Raw genomic sequence first — 15,383 nt, 5'->3', positions numbered from 1 at the left:
TAGCTGCGATTCACAGGTATTACAGCCTTTTCTCCTATTCACTTCAATGTCGGACCCCGAACCATCAGCTATTGATGGCCTATCCTGAGGATAGCCCATCAATTTTTAGTGTCTGGAAAACCCCTTTAAGTATAATATAATTCTCATATTAAAAGTATGTAATGGTATATAAAACAATTCAGTTTCTCGCCTTCATATTGACCATCTCCACCTTCCAAAATCTTACTTTCCTAGAGGTTCTCCTAACCCACTTCTTGTTGAAATTGATAATGGAGGAACTTATCATGTTTCTTCCAGTCCTCTATATAAATAAATACTCCTTCGGGAAGATATTACTATAATAGAGGGAGGATTTATTTCTACAAGGATTCAATAAGTTATGACTACACTTGCTATTCTGCACCATTTCTTTGGTATCTATCAAGATTCTTCTTTACCTTCTCAAACCTACTTGTAGAAATTTCCACTGCCTGTTTCCACAACTAGGGGGGGTGATCTGTATGTGGCTGTTTTTGTAGCTCATACGAGGCATGTACAACTGTATAAAGATCGACCGCCAGTGGCAGCAACAGGCAGCGAGAGAAATCTGACAGGGACGCAGGGCTGTGTACTAAGAAATGGAGCACAGTAACCTTTTCAAATATATAAGAAAGGTTTCAAACTCCTTGTAATGGGAAGTACATTTTAACTCCACCGTCAAGACCATTTTTTATTGCTCTAATGCATGAAAAATTAGGCAAATTTGCTAAAATTCCTAATTAAAAATCGTTTTGTGTCTGCAGCTCTTATGCAGACCTATGTGTCTCCATTATGCAGTCTAGTCCTACAGAAATATTGTCATGCACCTGTCTCCTACTACTTGCAAACCTACCAAATGGATTTTGGTAAGAAGTAGGGAACAGATGGGTTTGTTTTTAGTCTGTCACCATGGAGACACATATATCTACATAGGAGCTGTATACACAAAACAATAGGAGATATTCAATTAAAACAATTCACAAAGTTGCTTTATTCTAGATTACGTGAAAGTCTGATAAACAATGGCATTTGCCTTCCTAGGAGTCCCCTTTGCTTGTTTCCTCCCTATTCTACTGCTTCGTGAATACGTCCATTAGTTTGGGTTATTACGTGTGTATTCACTCTTTTAGCTTTGCAGTTTTGTTTTTTATTTTATTCAAATTATTATTTGCATTTTCCGCTACACTAGGCAGAGAACCAATGACGTCGATAAAATAATATCAAATCAGAAATACGGCTGTGTTACATCTCATAAAGCCTAATAGATCGTCTTATTACGCGCTTGATGTTCTTGTTGAATATATATTTATATCGGAACAACAATATTTAAATCAGAATAACATTTCATGTTGTTGCTGTGCAGTCTATCATCTCTTCTGCGTATGCAAATACATTTGTTTTATTACATTTTATAAAATTACGTAAATAACATGTAGCTGAATAAAGGGCTCATGGATTTTGCAGCAGGGATATAATATTGCCTTTCCCCTAAATATTGAGATATTTATATACATTTTCTACAAATAATTCATACAATATAGCGGGAATAGCTTATCGCTATAGTAGTAATTATATGAAGGAACTAAATAGGGACGTACATAGAGGAAGGGGACCACATAGCAAAAAAATGTATAATGGGGTCCGCCTCCTGGTGGAGGTCTATATTGCGGCTTGTTCACCCATCTTTTCCATCCTGTGTGTGGTGACCCAGTTTATCAGTTTGTGTTTTCTAATTGTACATACTCTGTGGAGAGGGGGAACCATGCACAGGTTCATTATGTCCATGGATCGTGGGACTGTAACCCATGTCTCATGAAGATGAACCCTTTTTGCGTTATCCCCTAATAGGGCAGATGGATGTCATAAATGGGGGTCTCTAATTCGTGTCCCTTCTCTATGAGCCACAACCGAGAGATGCTCTTTCTGTTCTAGTGGTTCATGTCAATAGCGGCCGTTTAATAATACTACATTGCCTGAAGCCAGCTGATAGTCGTGGCGACTCCAAACAGAAAGGTATTGTCTCTGATGAGATAACCCATTAAGATCCTGCACCCAATGCTTTAATATACCCCCCCCAAACATTCACTTATGGTCTTAATTTTAGCTACAATCAAGTACAGTGGTCCCTCAAGTAATATTAATTGGTTCCGGGGCAACGATTATAAGTTGAAAATATTGTAACTTGAGACTATAACTCTATGGAAAACTTGGAATTGGTTCCAAAGCCCCCAAAATGTCAACCACAGATAAGAAAAAATGATGATTAAGCAGATAACTAATACAGATAAAGCAAGTTCTCACATATAAAAGTCAGAAATACTGTAGATGCTGGAGGCTGTAAATCTACTATGAGGGCCGGAGCATCTTCAGGAGCCTGTACAGTACACAGTGTACCAGAAATATAACCTGGAGCCGCCCTCACCTGGTGTCCAAAGGAGCAACTGATCCTGGCGCAGGTAAAAAGCAGTATAGGACATGAAGTACTGTATGATAGAGAGGCACTACTAGACAGCCAATCAGCTCTACATTACAACAGGTGTTTCACCAGTAAAATGTGCATGCTGATTGGCTGGATCTTCCTGCCAATCACACGTGCCCGAGATCCAGACCTTTTGTGGCATTGTATGTTGATTGTGTTCAAGTTATGATGGCCCAGAAAAGACCATTGTATGTTCAAAATATTGTAACCTGAGGGACCAATGTAATTTGTATAACCAAATATCTTCAATGACCATTTCATCACTTCTGTTAGGGAACACTTTTCGCAGACAATTGAATCACCACTTTTCAAATGATATTATGAAATATTTGCTATTTCCAGATGTCTAATGTATAATTCACCAGTTATAATTCAACGGACTGTGCCCTATACATCAGTACCACAATTACACGGAGTAGAGGATCTCAAAATGTATATTTTAATGTGTCATAAAAGTCTAACCCATTGCCTTTCATCTCATATGTGCCCTTCCCCCTTCACTCCATAACATGCCCAGGAGCACACTTTTTACATAGGCAGTGGAGCTTACTGGTAATTTTCTATGTGCCGCTTTAAAAAAAATTGTTTGTTTACAGGATCAGGCCTCACCAACATAAAGACTGAAGAAATATCTGAAATGAAGATGGATGCTGGCTATGAGGTTCACCACCAGAAACTGGTAAGCGGCTGGTTCCCATCTCAAGGATTTGACTGTAATATATAGAAACATGAGGAACAAAGCGGAAGAATAGATCTTACTGCAAAATATATGGATATTAAAAGCTGAATGATTTGTATAGAGGTCCAGTTTACCTCATTATATAATTATTGAGCCACGTCTTTGTCTTCTACATACAGATGTTTCCTTCCTTATCTTTCCTCTTATCTCACATATCCTGAGATGTGTGGTGCGAGATGACAGCTTTGAAAAAAAACAACATCATTTTGCAATACTCTGTCACAAGATGTCTATGCTATCTATATGTGTGGCCGCCCAGTGGTTGTGATGTGAATTGCAGCCTGTCAAGGGTTTTAATAGCATGTCGCGATATTGTATTGAAATTGTTCCATGATAAATTTCAGTCATTAACCCTATTCAAGCAAAGGTAAAGGTGGACACATCTGTACACCCATTCAACTTCTGTGTAAAGTATAAGTATTTATACGTATACTCTACAGTCCTCATTGTACACTGATCAATACTATGAAGGTGAAGTAATCACTACAGAATTTCTACTAAAACACTATGACATGACCAAAAGAAATACCTAAAGAGAGAGAGGTTGTTGAAAGATTTCTATCTGGGGAAAAAACTGCATTGTAATTTCTAAGACTCCATGAGTCACAGCGAGATCCAAATAGAGAAAACTGGGAACAGTGGTGAATCTTACTAGAAATAGCCGGACCTACTTCAAGGACTCCGCAACAATTTATCCAAGCCATAATATATTCCAGAAAAATATTTTGAGAACTGTAGTTCTCTCTAGCCTTAACTTGGGTCAATGTTCATTACTCCAGAATAAGAAAGGGACCCAAAAATAGGATTTATGGGAAAGTAGCAAGAAATCAAAAGTAAACATTTTTGGACAACGCTGATCCCATTATATATGGTGTGAAGCAAATCCAGCATATAATAGAACAACTCCTTTACAGTCAACATGGTGGTAGTAGTGTGATGGTGTGGAGATACTGTGCTGCCTCTGGGCCCGTCATTATTGAAGGAACCATTAATTCTGCATTGTGACCAAGAAAAAATGCTTTGTATCACAGGACAATTATCTAAAAGTCATCCAAATTCTGCATCTGACTGACTGCGGAGATACAAAATGCGAGTTTTGGATTGGCGAGGTCCAAGTTCTTACCGGAACCAAATAGGTTCTATTACAGTGCTGCAAAGATGAGTGGCAAGACTCCTATAAAATAATTGGTCATGTTTAATTGCAATTATTGCCTGACTGATATGGGTGTTAGATTACATAAATAATAGCAGGAATAATATAAAAAAAACTGCGTATAACACCGTATAAAAGAGTATATACCTAAATGAATGAATAAAACAAAAATATCCTATTTCTCTTCTAGTTACTGAATAAGAATAATTCTGTATCTTTTTTCTTTTAGGTATTCTTTGCAGAAGAAGTCGGCTCAAACAAGGGGGCAATTATTGGTCTAATGGTTGGCGGTGTTGTCATAGCAACTGTTATAGTAATCACCCTGGTGATGCTGAAGAAGAAGCAGTATACATCTATCCATCACGGTGTAGTAGAGGTGAGCGCTGGTGAATTGGGACCTGAACTACCATCCAGCAATTCTTTGTTTTATGCGTCTCGGCAGCTAACCGGGAAATCTGTCCATGCTTTTCATTGTCAAACGGCATTAATAATGCCCAGAATACATCCCGGGTGTAACTGCAGTCAGTGAGCCGGGTATCTAGCCAATCTCCAGGATACAACATTGATGGCCTATCCCTGAATGGGCAGAGCTGCACACGGACAGCATTAAGTCGCCGTAATCGTATTGACCCGCAAAATAAAGTTAACGTCGTTTTTACCTCACAGTGAACTCCTTAAAAACTACACCCCCAAAACTATGACGGAATTGTGGTTTTTTTTTTCAATTCCACCCCACAAAATAATTAACAGTTTTCCCATGCAACTCATCCCACAAAAAACAAGCCCTCATATGTTGACGGAAAGAAAAAAAATGGCTATGTCCACAAGGGATTAAACCATGAGCGCTCCAAAGAGAATCAAAGCCCCTTTATTTAGAGAATTGGTACAGTTTTTAGCTCTAGGACCCCTATCTGATGTCTTCTGAGGGTGACTGGGTGGATGTTTGTTGCCTGCTTTGTCAATGAAATATTTTTGAGTTATTTTTTGTGAACGTAGATGAAAACTTTGTAAATTAAAGTAGAAGTTCACCATAAAGGGGTTGTCCCATAAAAATAATTTATCACCTATCCACAGGATAGGTGATAAATGTATGATGGCTGGTTCAGGAGAACGTGGGTCCGTGTCCCCCATTTGAAAGGAGCGGTAGAAATGCGTGCGCACTACCGCTTCATTCGTTCTCTAAGGGACTGACCTGATGGAGAAATCTGAGCGCTGTGCTCGGATATTTTTGCTAGTCCCATAGGGAGTGAATAGAAAAGTATTGTGCACCCGTGTCCACCTCTCCATTCAAACGAGGGACTTTCATTCTCGTGATTGCTGGGGTTCCCATTGGTCAGACCTGCAGCAATCATACATTTATCACCTATCTAGTGAATATGTGATACATTATTTTTATGAGACAATCCCTTTAAACATGTTTTGAACATTTCTCAGAAGATACCACTGGTGAGGGTCCGTGAGCTGGAATCACCATCAGGTCTGTAAAATAGTTGCAATGTTCAATAAAGTGAGCAAATCTATTAAGCCACAGTGAAGGATTTCCCAATAGGTTTTGTCATCTATAGCATCTTCTGTCAGATTTAAAGGCTTTGTAGGCATTTTTGTATTAAATGTTTTAGGTGTCTACTAACGTTTTTTGAATTTACTTTTATTTTTTTAATGTTAATTTTTACGGTAAAGTTTTAATGTATCCGCTATGAGTTGATTCCGTCAGTTCAGCTGAACAGATGACTTGGCTGAGAGTGGGTCCTGCGTGTCACAAACACACTGGTTTACCATAATTATGATCACATCTAAGTTCATCAACTTAGATATGATCGTAAATATGGTGATCCTGTGTGTTAAAGACACACATGACCTGCTGTCAGTCGAACAGTCAGTTCAGTTGAATTGACGGAATCAGCTAATCGCGAATGATAAAGCTTCTATGTATAGAGCATAGAAGCTGTATACTAAAAATTAACCATTTTATTTAATATAAGTCAATTTAAAAAATGTTTGTGAGCACCTGAAACATAGATTTAATTAAAAATAAAATGCCTACAAAGGTGTACACATCCTTTTAGCTCACGTTCCTCCTGTAGTATGTCAACTAACCAATGAGCCACCATGACACCCCATAAATAATAAGTTTGGTAGTTATTTCTTATTTCTGTTACCTACGTGTTAGCCTGGGTTCACTGCTTTCCATTGTTCTGCTCCGTCAGAGGGGCAGAACAAGGTAAAACTGGAAGCAATGGTTCCGTTGCACTACAGACCCCACCGGTGGCTTTGACTTGGGTTCCGCCAGCCTTCCGTCGGGTGTCCATAGTTTACGGTATTCTCTGCCGGATCTGCGACGGAGGCCCCTAAATTGCTCAACCAGCCCCCAGAGTCCTCCTCCATTACAATTGGAGAGTTAATATACATAACTTGACGGTGATGCATTTACTGCTCGGCCAACCAGTATGTCATATCATTGTCTGTTTCACCAGCGTGATTTGATTTAGTCTGAGCAGCAGGTTTTAGTGCAGGAAATTTGAAGTCTCATTTCATCAGCAAAATGGTGCAACATCATGACAGCCTGCTCCTCTATGTCAGGTCTTCCTTAATGATATACCAATTTCCTAATGGATTTTCCGGAAGGCGTAAATGTGTCCCAGGGGGAAATACTCATTACACATGTGGCGAGAGGAGTGGAAATCCAAAGCTTTTTAAAGAAAAATTAGTATATAAATAGTATCACATACCTTGGCAGAACTTCTGTTTATTTTTTCCTTTGCTGCGATCTCTTAAGCTGGCAATACACATAAGATCGCAGTCGGACAAATTCTTCTCCCCCCCCCCCTCCAACCGCCACATAAACCTACACACTGGACTTGGCCAAGCATACATGATTATTTAATAGGGAATGGGAAACAAGTCACTGGCAGACACGTCCGACAATGGCTTATCTCCTGGCAGAACAAATCATTGGGCATGTCGAAGCATTTTCCTTTTCCCCGATATCTACCATTCGGACAGTTGGGAAGCCCTCATAGACGTTACATACCGCCAACATTAATCTAATGTGTATGGGCAGCTTTAGTATTGTGCAGACCGTGGTACTTTGAGTCTACCAAGCAACCTTTTGTCTTCTGTCTTGGTGACCACCATGTAGGTACATGTACTGAAGTGATCACTGAAAGTTCTGTCTTGGTTACCACCATGTAGATACATGAAGTGCTCATGGCAGGTTCTGTTTGCTAGACCATTTGTTTTAAGCTTTTCTGCAGCAGAAAGCACAAAACTATAGCACAAGAAGAAATAATGAAAAACATGCAAGACCAGGGAAAAAGGTGCAGGAACAAGAAAACTATGTGCGCTCTGTGTTCTGATAGGCATGCTTGGTGAAGATAATAGCTAATGGACATAGGTTTTAATGCCCTCTTCCGTTCATCCTTCAGGTTGATGCCGCCGTGACTCCAGAGGAACGTCACCTGACCAAGATGCAGCAAAACGGCTATGAGAACCCCACGTACAAGTTCTTCGAACAGATGCAGAATTAGGAACACCACAGCAGCCTCTCGTCTCGGACAGCAAATGATTGCTTCACTGCCCATCGGTGTTCAGCTATATACATATATAAATATAGAACCAGAAAAAAAAGATCATGTTGAGAGAATAATAATAATTAAAAAAAATCGAGAAAAACAAAAAAAAAATTCCACCACTGTTTTATGATTTACTCATTTTCGCCTTTTGACAGCTGTGCTGTAACACAAGTAGATGCTTGAACTAATAAACTAAAATCAGTAATGTATTCTCTTAACATTTTAGTCTTTACATAACATTATTCAATGAATGTTTTTGTGTACTGTAAAGAGTTTAGCTGTCTTAAGACTAGTGCATGAGTAGTTGCCTCTCCCTTATTTATCATGTAGATCTTTAAACAGGTTGTATATTATTCTTGTGAGTTGTGACAAAAATTAAGTCCGGGGTGAAAACCGCTTTACAAAACGATTGGGGATGCATTATGTGTATGTGAGGTTTTATGCTGCTTCTTTTGCCTAGTAACTTTGTTTTACCACCTCCGCTATGCATTATAAAGGATAAAATCGAATTTAATTTTTATTTTTTTAAAAATTCCATGCAATTTTTTTTATTTCTTTTTTTTTCCTCTCTACTGTGTTATTGTACAGATTGTTCTGCCGTGTTAGTGATGTAGAAAATTATGGAAACACACACATTTGTTTTTTTTTGTGCCTGTTTTATGTGCACACTTTAGAAATTGCAGACATTTAATTAAAAATCAAACAAAAATATATATATAAATATTTTTTTTTTATTTTTTTTCCGTGTAACTTTTTAGCTTTAGCCCCCATCAGTGCTGGATGTGCCTGCAACACAATGTGTTGCAGTACCCTCTAGTTTTTTTTCGGGGTTTCATGTGTCTCTGATAATTCAAAGCACTTTTTTTTAGAAAATTAAAAAAAAAAGTGCCCTGCTGGTCGATAATTAGCAGAGATTCCTTAATGACAACTTTCTGCTGGATGATTGTACAGAATCATTGCTTATGAACTAATAGCTTTCTACACTGTGTTACATAAATAAATTTAAAAAAAATTGGACTCAATGTGTTTTTTTTCCACCCAATGCCCTGTATATGGATCTACTAGAAAACATATCAGTGTGGCCAAGGTTCTGTTGACACTGTCGTTTTTCCCTTTCAGTCAGGTCTCCATTGTTTTCCGACAGCAAGAACAGCATAGTCTTCAGAGCTATTCTTGCCGTTGAAAATATCGGGACCCTGATGGAAGTCCATTGGCTCGTTCAGTATTCATTGGGTTCTGTTTAAAATTAAATCCAGGATAGCTGTTATGGCTCCGTTTTGAGCATGTGAACAGAGGCTAAACACTGTGCCTGTTTATTCGATAATGGTCAGAATTTTATTGTAAAAAATATATATTAAACTGACCATGGAAAGTTTTTTTCCGCCAATATGACACTCTCTCACCCTTGCTGAACGATGTGACATATCTGTACCTGTATCCATGACATATCATGGATCTATTGATTTCATTTAGCACCATATAATGCTCCATTTCCCTTATGGTGGCACTGCAGGGGAACTGAACACTTGCTGGCAGGTTCCACCAATGGGTAATCTCCACTAGTAGGGCATCCTGTGATCAGCTTATTTTTGTAGGATCCTGCTGACCAAAAAAAACAACTGAAAAGTATGCCAAGATGCCCTTTAACTCTGCCTGTGTGAATGTAATCTGGGGATTTGGAGAAAAATGGAGCTCCAACCCCTATTAAAATATATCCTCTAAATACTTTGAATACAATTTTGGACCTATTCAATTGATAAAAGTAGAGTGTTATCTTTGACAGAAAGGTTAAGGATAACATAACGCAAGGTATCTATAAAGGTTTTCATCCAGATCAGGTTATGTCTATGTGTGGTGATCTCCTTAATTCAGGAAAGATGCCCAATTTGTATACCCTTGTGGGTCATTAATTCACCTTCCTGATCCTTATAAGGTTCATCCTTTAAATTCATCGTACTTCATATCATCTTAAGATCACTCACTATTCCCTAAGGCCCAGTTGACACAGAGTTTTTTGGTGCTGATTTTGACGTGGAAACCGCGTCGGAATCGGCACCAAAAAATGGGCGAAACCACATTCATTGAGGCAAAATGACATGAATGCCACTGTCAATGTATAAAATACTTGGTTGAATTTTGATCTCGTCTGATCACTATGTGGAGTCAGGAAGGAGATTTTTTTTTCCCTTTTGACTAATGCCGTTTATTTTTCCCCTTGATGGGCATATGTCTTCCTTTTTTTTATACTCAATTATATAACCTGGGACATGGCTTAGAAGAGGGGAAGAGGTAATCGTCGGACCTGGGCCCTGCTGTCCGAGGGGGCCCAAACCCCTCTCTGTCACATAAGAAGACACCAGTATTGTAAATGGCACATGGTTTGTGGGCCTTATTACAGATTTTGCACTGGGGCCCCTTAGCTTCAAGTTATATAACATTGTATTGATCGTTTAATCATTAGTGGTTTCCTGAGCGGCTTGGTAGGAGTTCTAGTTCTGTTTCTACTTCTATCATCAATGTATTCCACCCTATGCTAATTGCTGGATCAATTTTGAGTAAGGTTCTACAAGATCAATTAAGTAATCATATTCAGGTTGAACAGACCTCTGCCACAGGTCTGACGGAAAAAAATAAATCAATAAAATTGATTATTCTTTGTGACTGATCAATGTTATTTACTCAAAACACCAACATAAGCTGATGTCTTCTACAGTTGAAGTATTGTACATGATCGATATTGGTTGTGCACAATTTTATAGTTACTGTGGTGTAGATGGGTTCCTTAAAGGGAAGGTGTCACGGAAATTTTTTTTTATATGTTATTGCTTTTATTATGTCATTAAAATAAATGTTATTTATTTGTGTTTTTGTGTTGTACTTTTTTCTTTCTTTTACTTCTCTATGGGGGCTGTCATATTTTTTTTTTCATCTCTGTATGTGTCGATTAATGACACATACAGAGATGGAATACGGCACATATATACCCATAGAGAATGCGAACGGGAGCCGTTCCATTCACTATAGTGAACGCCGTCTGTGTGGGAACGGCGCATGCGCCGCTCCCACACAGTCCAAAAGGAAGGTCTTCGGCAGAGCGACACCCGGCGCCATTTTCATGTGGACCGGAAGCCGCGGCCGAACAGTAAGATGACTACTTCCGGTCGCGGCTTCTGTCCATATGTTCAGAAGCAAGGACTGGGAGTGAAGTGAGCAGCGGCAGCGGCAGGAGCAGGTAAGTTATGTTTGTGTTATACTGTGTGTGATTAGCACTGTATCTAATCCTCCAACACTGTGCATTCGCTCAAAAAATGGCGGCACACAGTGTAGGAGGTTTGAACATTCAACCACCTCCTTTCTCCTGGCACTAGCCAGGATAAAGGAGGGGGGATTGTTTGAGCACACTAGAGCGAGTGTGTCTTCTCCAATTTTGCAGCATAAAGCAATGAGGTTGCTTTACCACATGCCAATGCTGCAATTTTGGGAATTGCTCCCTGTAGTGACCAGCACATGGAAATGTTAAATTAGAATCTAATTTATAATATTTCCTGACTTGTGAAAAAATTAGAACAATATGTAATCACTTATATACTAACCGTTTAACTAAAAAAAAATATATATATTTTTCTAGCGACACATTCCCTTTAAGTTCCTGCTCTAAAGTCAATCTGCAAAAGTGCAGAAGTCTAGTTATCCCTCTATTATAGTTCCGGTAAGAAAGGCATCCAATATATTTACAATCCATCCATCGCAGCTTGGTTGCTTAGTTTAGTAAAAGTTGGAACTGGGGTTTTAGGTTCAAATAAGATCAGGGACAATAACTGCATGGAGTTTGTGTGGCGAGGCGTAACTTGAAGCTCAAGAGCCCCAATACAAAATCTGTAACAGAGTCCAACACCTACCATTTATAATATCTGTTGCTTCTTATAAGCCAGAGGGTCCAAGTGTGACTACTAACTCTGCACCGCCTGTACTATACCCCTATTTGTGTGGGTTTCCTCTGGTATCCCAGTTTCCGCCTGCACTCCAAAACCAATACCAGGTAATGAAACTATTCCTAGTGTGTGTATGAGATAAGGAAATTAGATTGTGAGTAGTGACCATCTCTGTATAGCACTGCAGAATATGTTGGCGCTATCTAAGCAATGGGAAAAAAATAAATATAAAAAAAAGCTTTCTTCACCCTTTTTCAAAAAACACTGGTGTATAAAATACCAATCTTCAGAAAATCTCCAGTCTTAATAAACTGTTCACTTAAAGAGGCTCTGTCACCAGATTTTGCAACCCCTATCTGCTATTGCAGCAGATAGGCGCTGCAATGTAGATTACAGTAACGTTTTTATTTTTAAAAAACGAGCATTTTTGGCCAAGTTATGACCATTTTTGTATTTCTGCAAATGAGGCTTGCAAAAGTACAACTGGGCGTGTTGAAAAGTAAAAGTACAACTGGGCGTGTATTATGTGCGTACATCGGGGCGTGTTTACTACTTTTACTAGCTGGCCGTTGTGTATAGAAGTATCATCCACTTCTCTTCACAACGCCCAGCTTCTGACAGTGCAGATCTGTGACGTCACTCACAGGTCCTGCATCGTGTCGGCCACATCGGCACCAGAGGCTACAGATGATTCTGCAGCAGCATCCACGTTTGCAGGTAAATCGATGTAGCTACTTACCTGCAAACGTGGATGCTGCTGCAGAATCAACTGTAGCCTCTGGTGCCGATGTGGCCGACACGATGCAGGACCTGTGAGTGACGTCACAGATCTGCACTGCCAGAAGCTGGGCGTTCTGATGAGAAGTGGATGATACTTCTATACACAACGCCCAGCTAGTAAAAGTAGTAAACACGCCCCGATGTACGCACATAATACACGCCCAGTTGTACTTTTACTTTTCAACACGCCCAGTTGTACTTTTGCAAGCCTCATTTGCATAAATACAAAAATGGTCATAATTTGGCCAAAAATGCTCGTTTTTTAAAAATAAAAACGTTACTGTAATCTACATTGCAGCGCCGATCTGCTGCAATAGCAGATAGGGGCTGCAAAATCTGGTGACAGAGCCTCTTTAAGTAAGATGTGACACATTAAGAGGCGAACGCAGCATTTCCACCCTATGTAAACCCAGCCTTAAAAATATGATTTCCCAGGTGGCAACCTTCCAGGAAGACCCAAGGTACTTCAATGGATGTCTAGAAGTGGAAAAAAAAAATCAGCTGGACTTGGAAATCTTGGAAAAGTTTTACCAGTCATTTGTGGCTTTCTTAGTTTAGCTGGATGGTAGAAATGGTTTCTTCAACACCTATAAACTTATGGGTGATTTAAACACTAACCCAAACACCAAGGCCCTGTGAATCTCAAGTTACATAGATTAGAGGTGTACTTTTTTCAGTTGTCCATTTTTCATGGAGGTATATGTTGTATAAAGGGTGGGATTAAACATTTTAATCGTTTCCATATTTTGCTGACAAAGATATGCATGCACAGAGCTCACGGAGTAGTGCGCTGCAGAAAATAGCAAAGAAACAAATAAAATAATTACAATATTCCATATATACTATATATAAATACACTACCGTTCAAAAGTTTAGGGTCACTTAGAAGTTTCCTGATTTTTGAAAGAAAAGCAGTTTTTTTTCAATGAAGATAACATTAAATTAATCAGAAATACACTCTATACATTGTTAATGTGCTAAATGACTATTCTAGCTGCAAACGTCTGGTGTTTAATGCAATATCTACATAGGTGTATAGAGGCCCATTTCCAGCAACCATCACTCCAGTGTTCTAATGGTACATTGTGTTTGCTAACTGTGTTAGAAGGCTAATGGATGATTTGAAAACCCTTGTGAAATTATGTTAGCACCGCTGTAAACCGTTTTGCTGTTTAGAGGAGCTATAAAACTGACCTTCCTTTGAGCTAGTTGAGAATCTGGAGCATTACATTTGTGGGTTCGATTAAACTCTCCAAATGGCTAGAAAAAGAGAGCTTTCATGTGAAACTCGACAGTCTATTCATGTTCTTAGAAATGAAGGCTATTCCATGCGAGAAATTGCCAAGAAACTGAAGATTTCCTACAACGGTGTGTACTACTCCCTTCAGAGGACAGCACACACAGGCTCTAACCAGAGTAGAAAGAGAAGTGGGAGGCCCCGCTGCACAACTGAGCAACAAGACAAGTACATTAGATTCTCTAGTTTGAGAAATAGACGCCTCACAGGTACTCAACTGGCAGCTTCATTAAATAGTACCCGCAAAACGCCAGTGTCAACGTCTACAGTGAAGAGGCGACTCCGGGATGCTGGCCTTCAGGGCAGAGTGGCAAAGAAAAAGCCATATCTGAGACTGGCTAATAAAAGGAAAAGATTAATATGGGCAAAAGCCCACAGACATTGAACAGAGGAAGATTGGAAAAAAGTGTTATGAACAGACGAATCGAAGTTTGAGGTGTTTGGATCACACAGAAGAACATTTGTGAGACGCAGAACAACTGAAAAGATGCTGGAAGAGTGCCTGACGCCATTTGTCAAGCATGGTGGAGGTAATGTGATGGTCCGGGGTTGCTTTGGTGCTGGTAAAGTGGGAGATTTGTACAAGGTAAAAGGGATTTTGAATAAGGAAGGCTATCACTCCATTTTGCAACGACATGCCATACTCTGTGGACAGCGCTTGATTGGAGCCAATTTCATCCTACAACAGCACAATGACCCAAAGCACACCTCCAAATTATGCAAGAACTATTTAGGGAAGAAGCAGGCAGCTGGTATTCTATCTGTAATGGAGTGGCCAGCGCAGTCACCAGATCTCAACCCCATAGAGCTGTTGTGGGAGCAGCTTGACCGTATGGTACGCAGGATGTGCCCATCAAGCCAATCCAACTTGTGGGAGGGGCTTCTGGAAGCATGGGATGAAATTTCTCCCGATTACCTCAGCAAATTAATAGCTAGAATGCCAAAGGTCTGCAATGCTGTAATTGCTGCAAATGGAGCATTCTTTGACAAAAGCAAAGTTTGAAGGAGAAAATTATTATTTCAAATAAAAATCATTATTTCTAACCTTGTCAATGTCTTGACTATATTTTCTAGTCATTTTGCAACTCATTTGATAAATATAAGTGTGAGTTTTCATGGAAAACACAAAATTGTCTGGGTGACCCCAAACTTTTGAACGGTAGTGTATGTAATTTAAATAAACATATACAAATAAATCCATCACTGATGCAACTCAGAGGCATGATTAATCATTTGCATTTAGTGACTTACAGGTGACATCTTCTCTGATTAGTCGTTCTCTTCTCCATCTGTCCCTGATGCCCATGATGACTTCTCCTAGCCACAACTCATCAATTTGCCGCAGAGATGTTACTGTCTACTTGCTTTGCCATCCCTAACTTCAATATCCAGGGGCGTAACTAGGAAACACTG

The 15,383-nt window shown here is 39.4% G+C and overlaps 1 protein-coding gene across 4 annotated transcripts in view; it reads left to right on the top strand.

Moving 5' to 3' along the window:
• APP (amyloid beta precursor protein) overlaps positions 1-8,978 on the top strand; it is a 192,020-nt gene extending 183,042 nt beyond the window's left edge. For all 4 annotated transcript variants that reach the window (XM_075854518.1, XM_075854517.1, XM_075854520.1 and 1 more), the window contains 3 exons: positions 3,094-3,176; positions 4,619-4,765; positions 7,815-8,978. In XM_075854518.1, the coding sequence (XP_075710633.1) occupies positions 3,094-3,176; positions 4,619-4,765; positions 7,815-7,916 (332 nt within the window). In that variant the 3' untranslated portion in view covers positions 7,917-8,978. The remainder of the gene's footprint in view (positions 1-3,093; positions 3,177-4,618; positions 4,766-7,814) is intronic.
• Positions 8,979-15,383: the final 6,405 nt, after the last annotated feature.

Source organism: Rhinoderma darwinii, chromosome 2 (assembly GCF_050947455.1).
Source record: "Rhinoderma darwinii isolate aRhiDar2 chromosome 2, aRhiDar2.hap1, whole genome shotgun sequence".
Taxonomy (NCBI): domain Eukaryota; kingdom Metazoa; phylum Chordata; class Amphibia; order Anura; family Rhinodermatidae; genus Rhinoderma; species Rhinoderma darwinii.
Note: the sequence above shows the minus strand (reverse complement) of the source record. Positions and strands in the feature narration are given on the sequence as shown.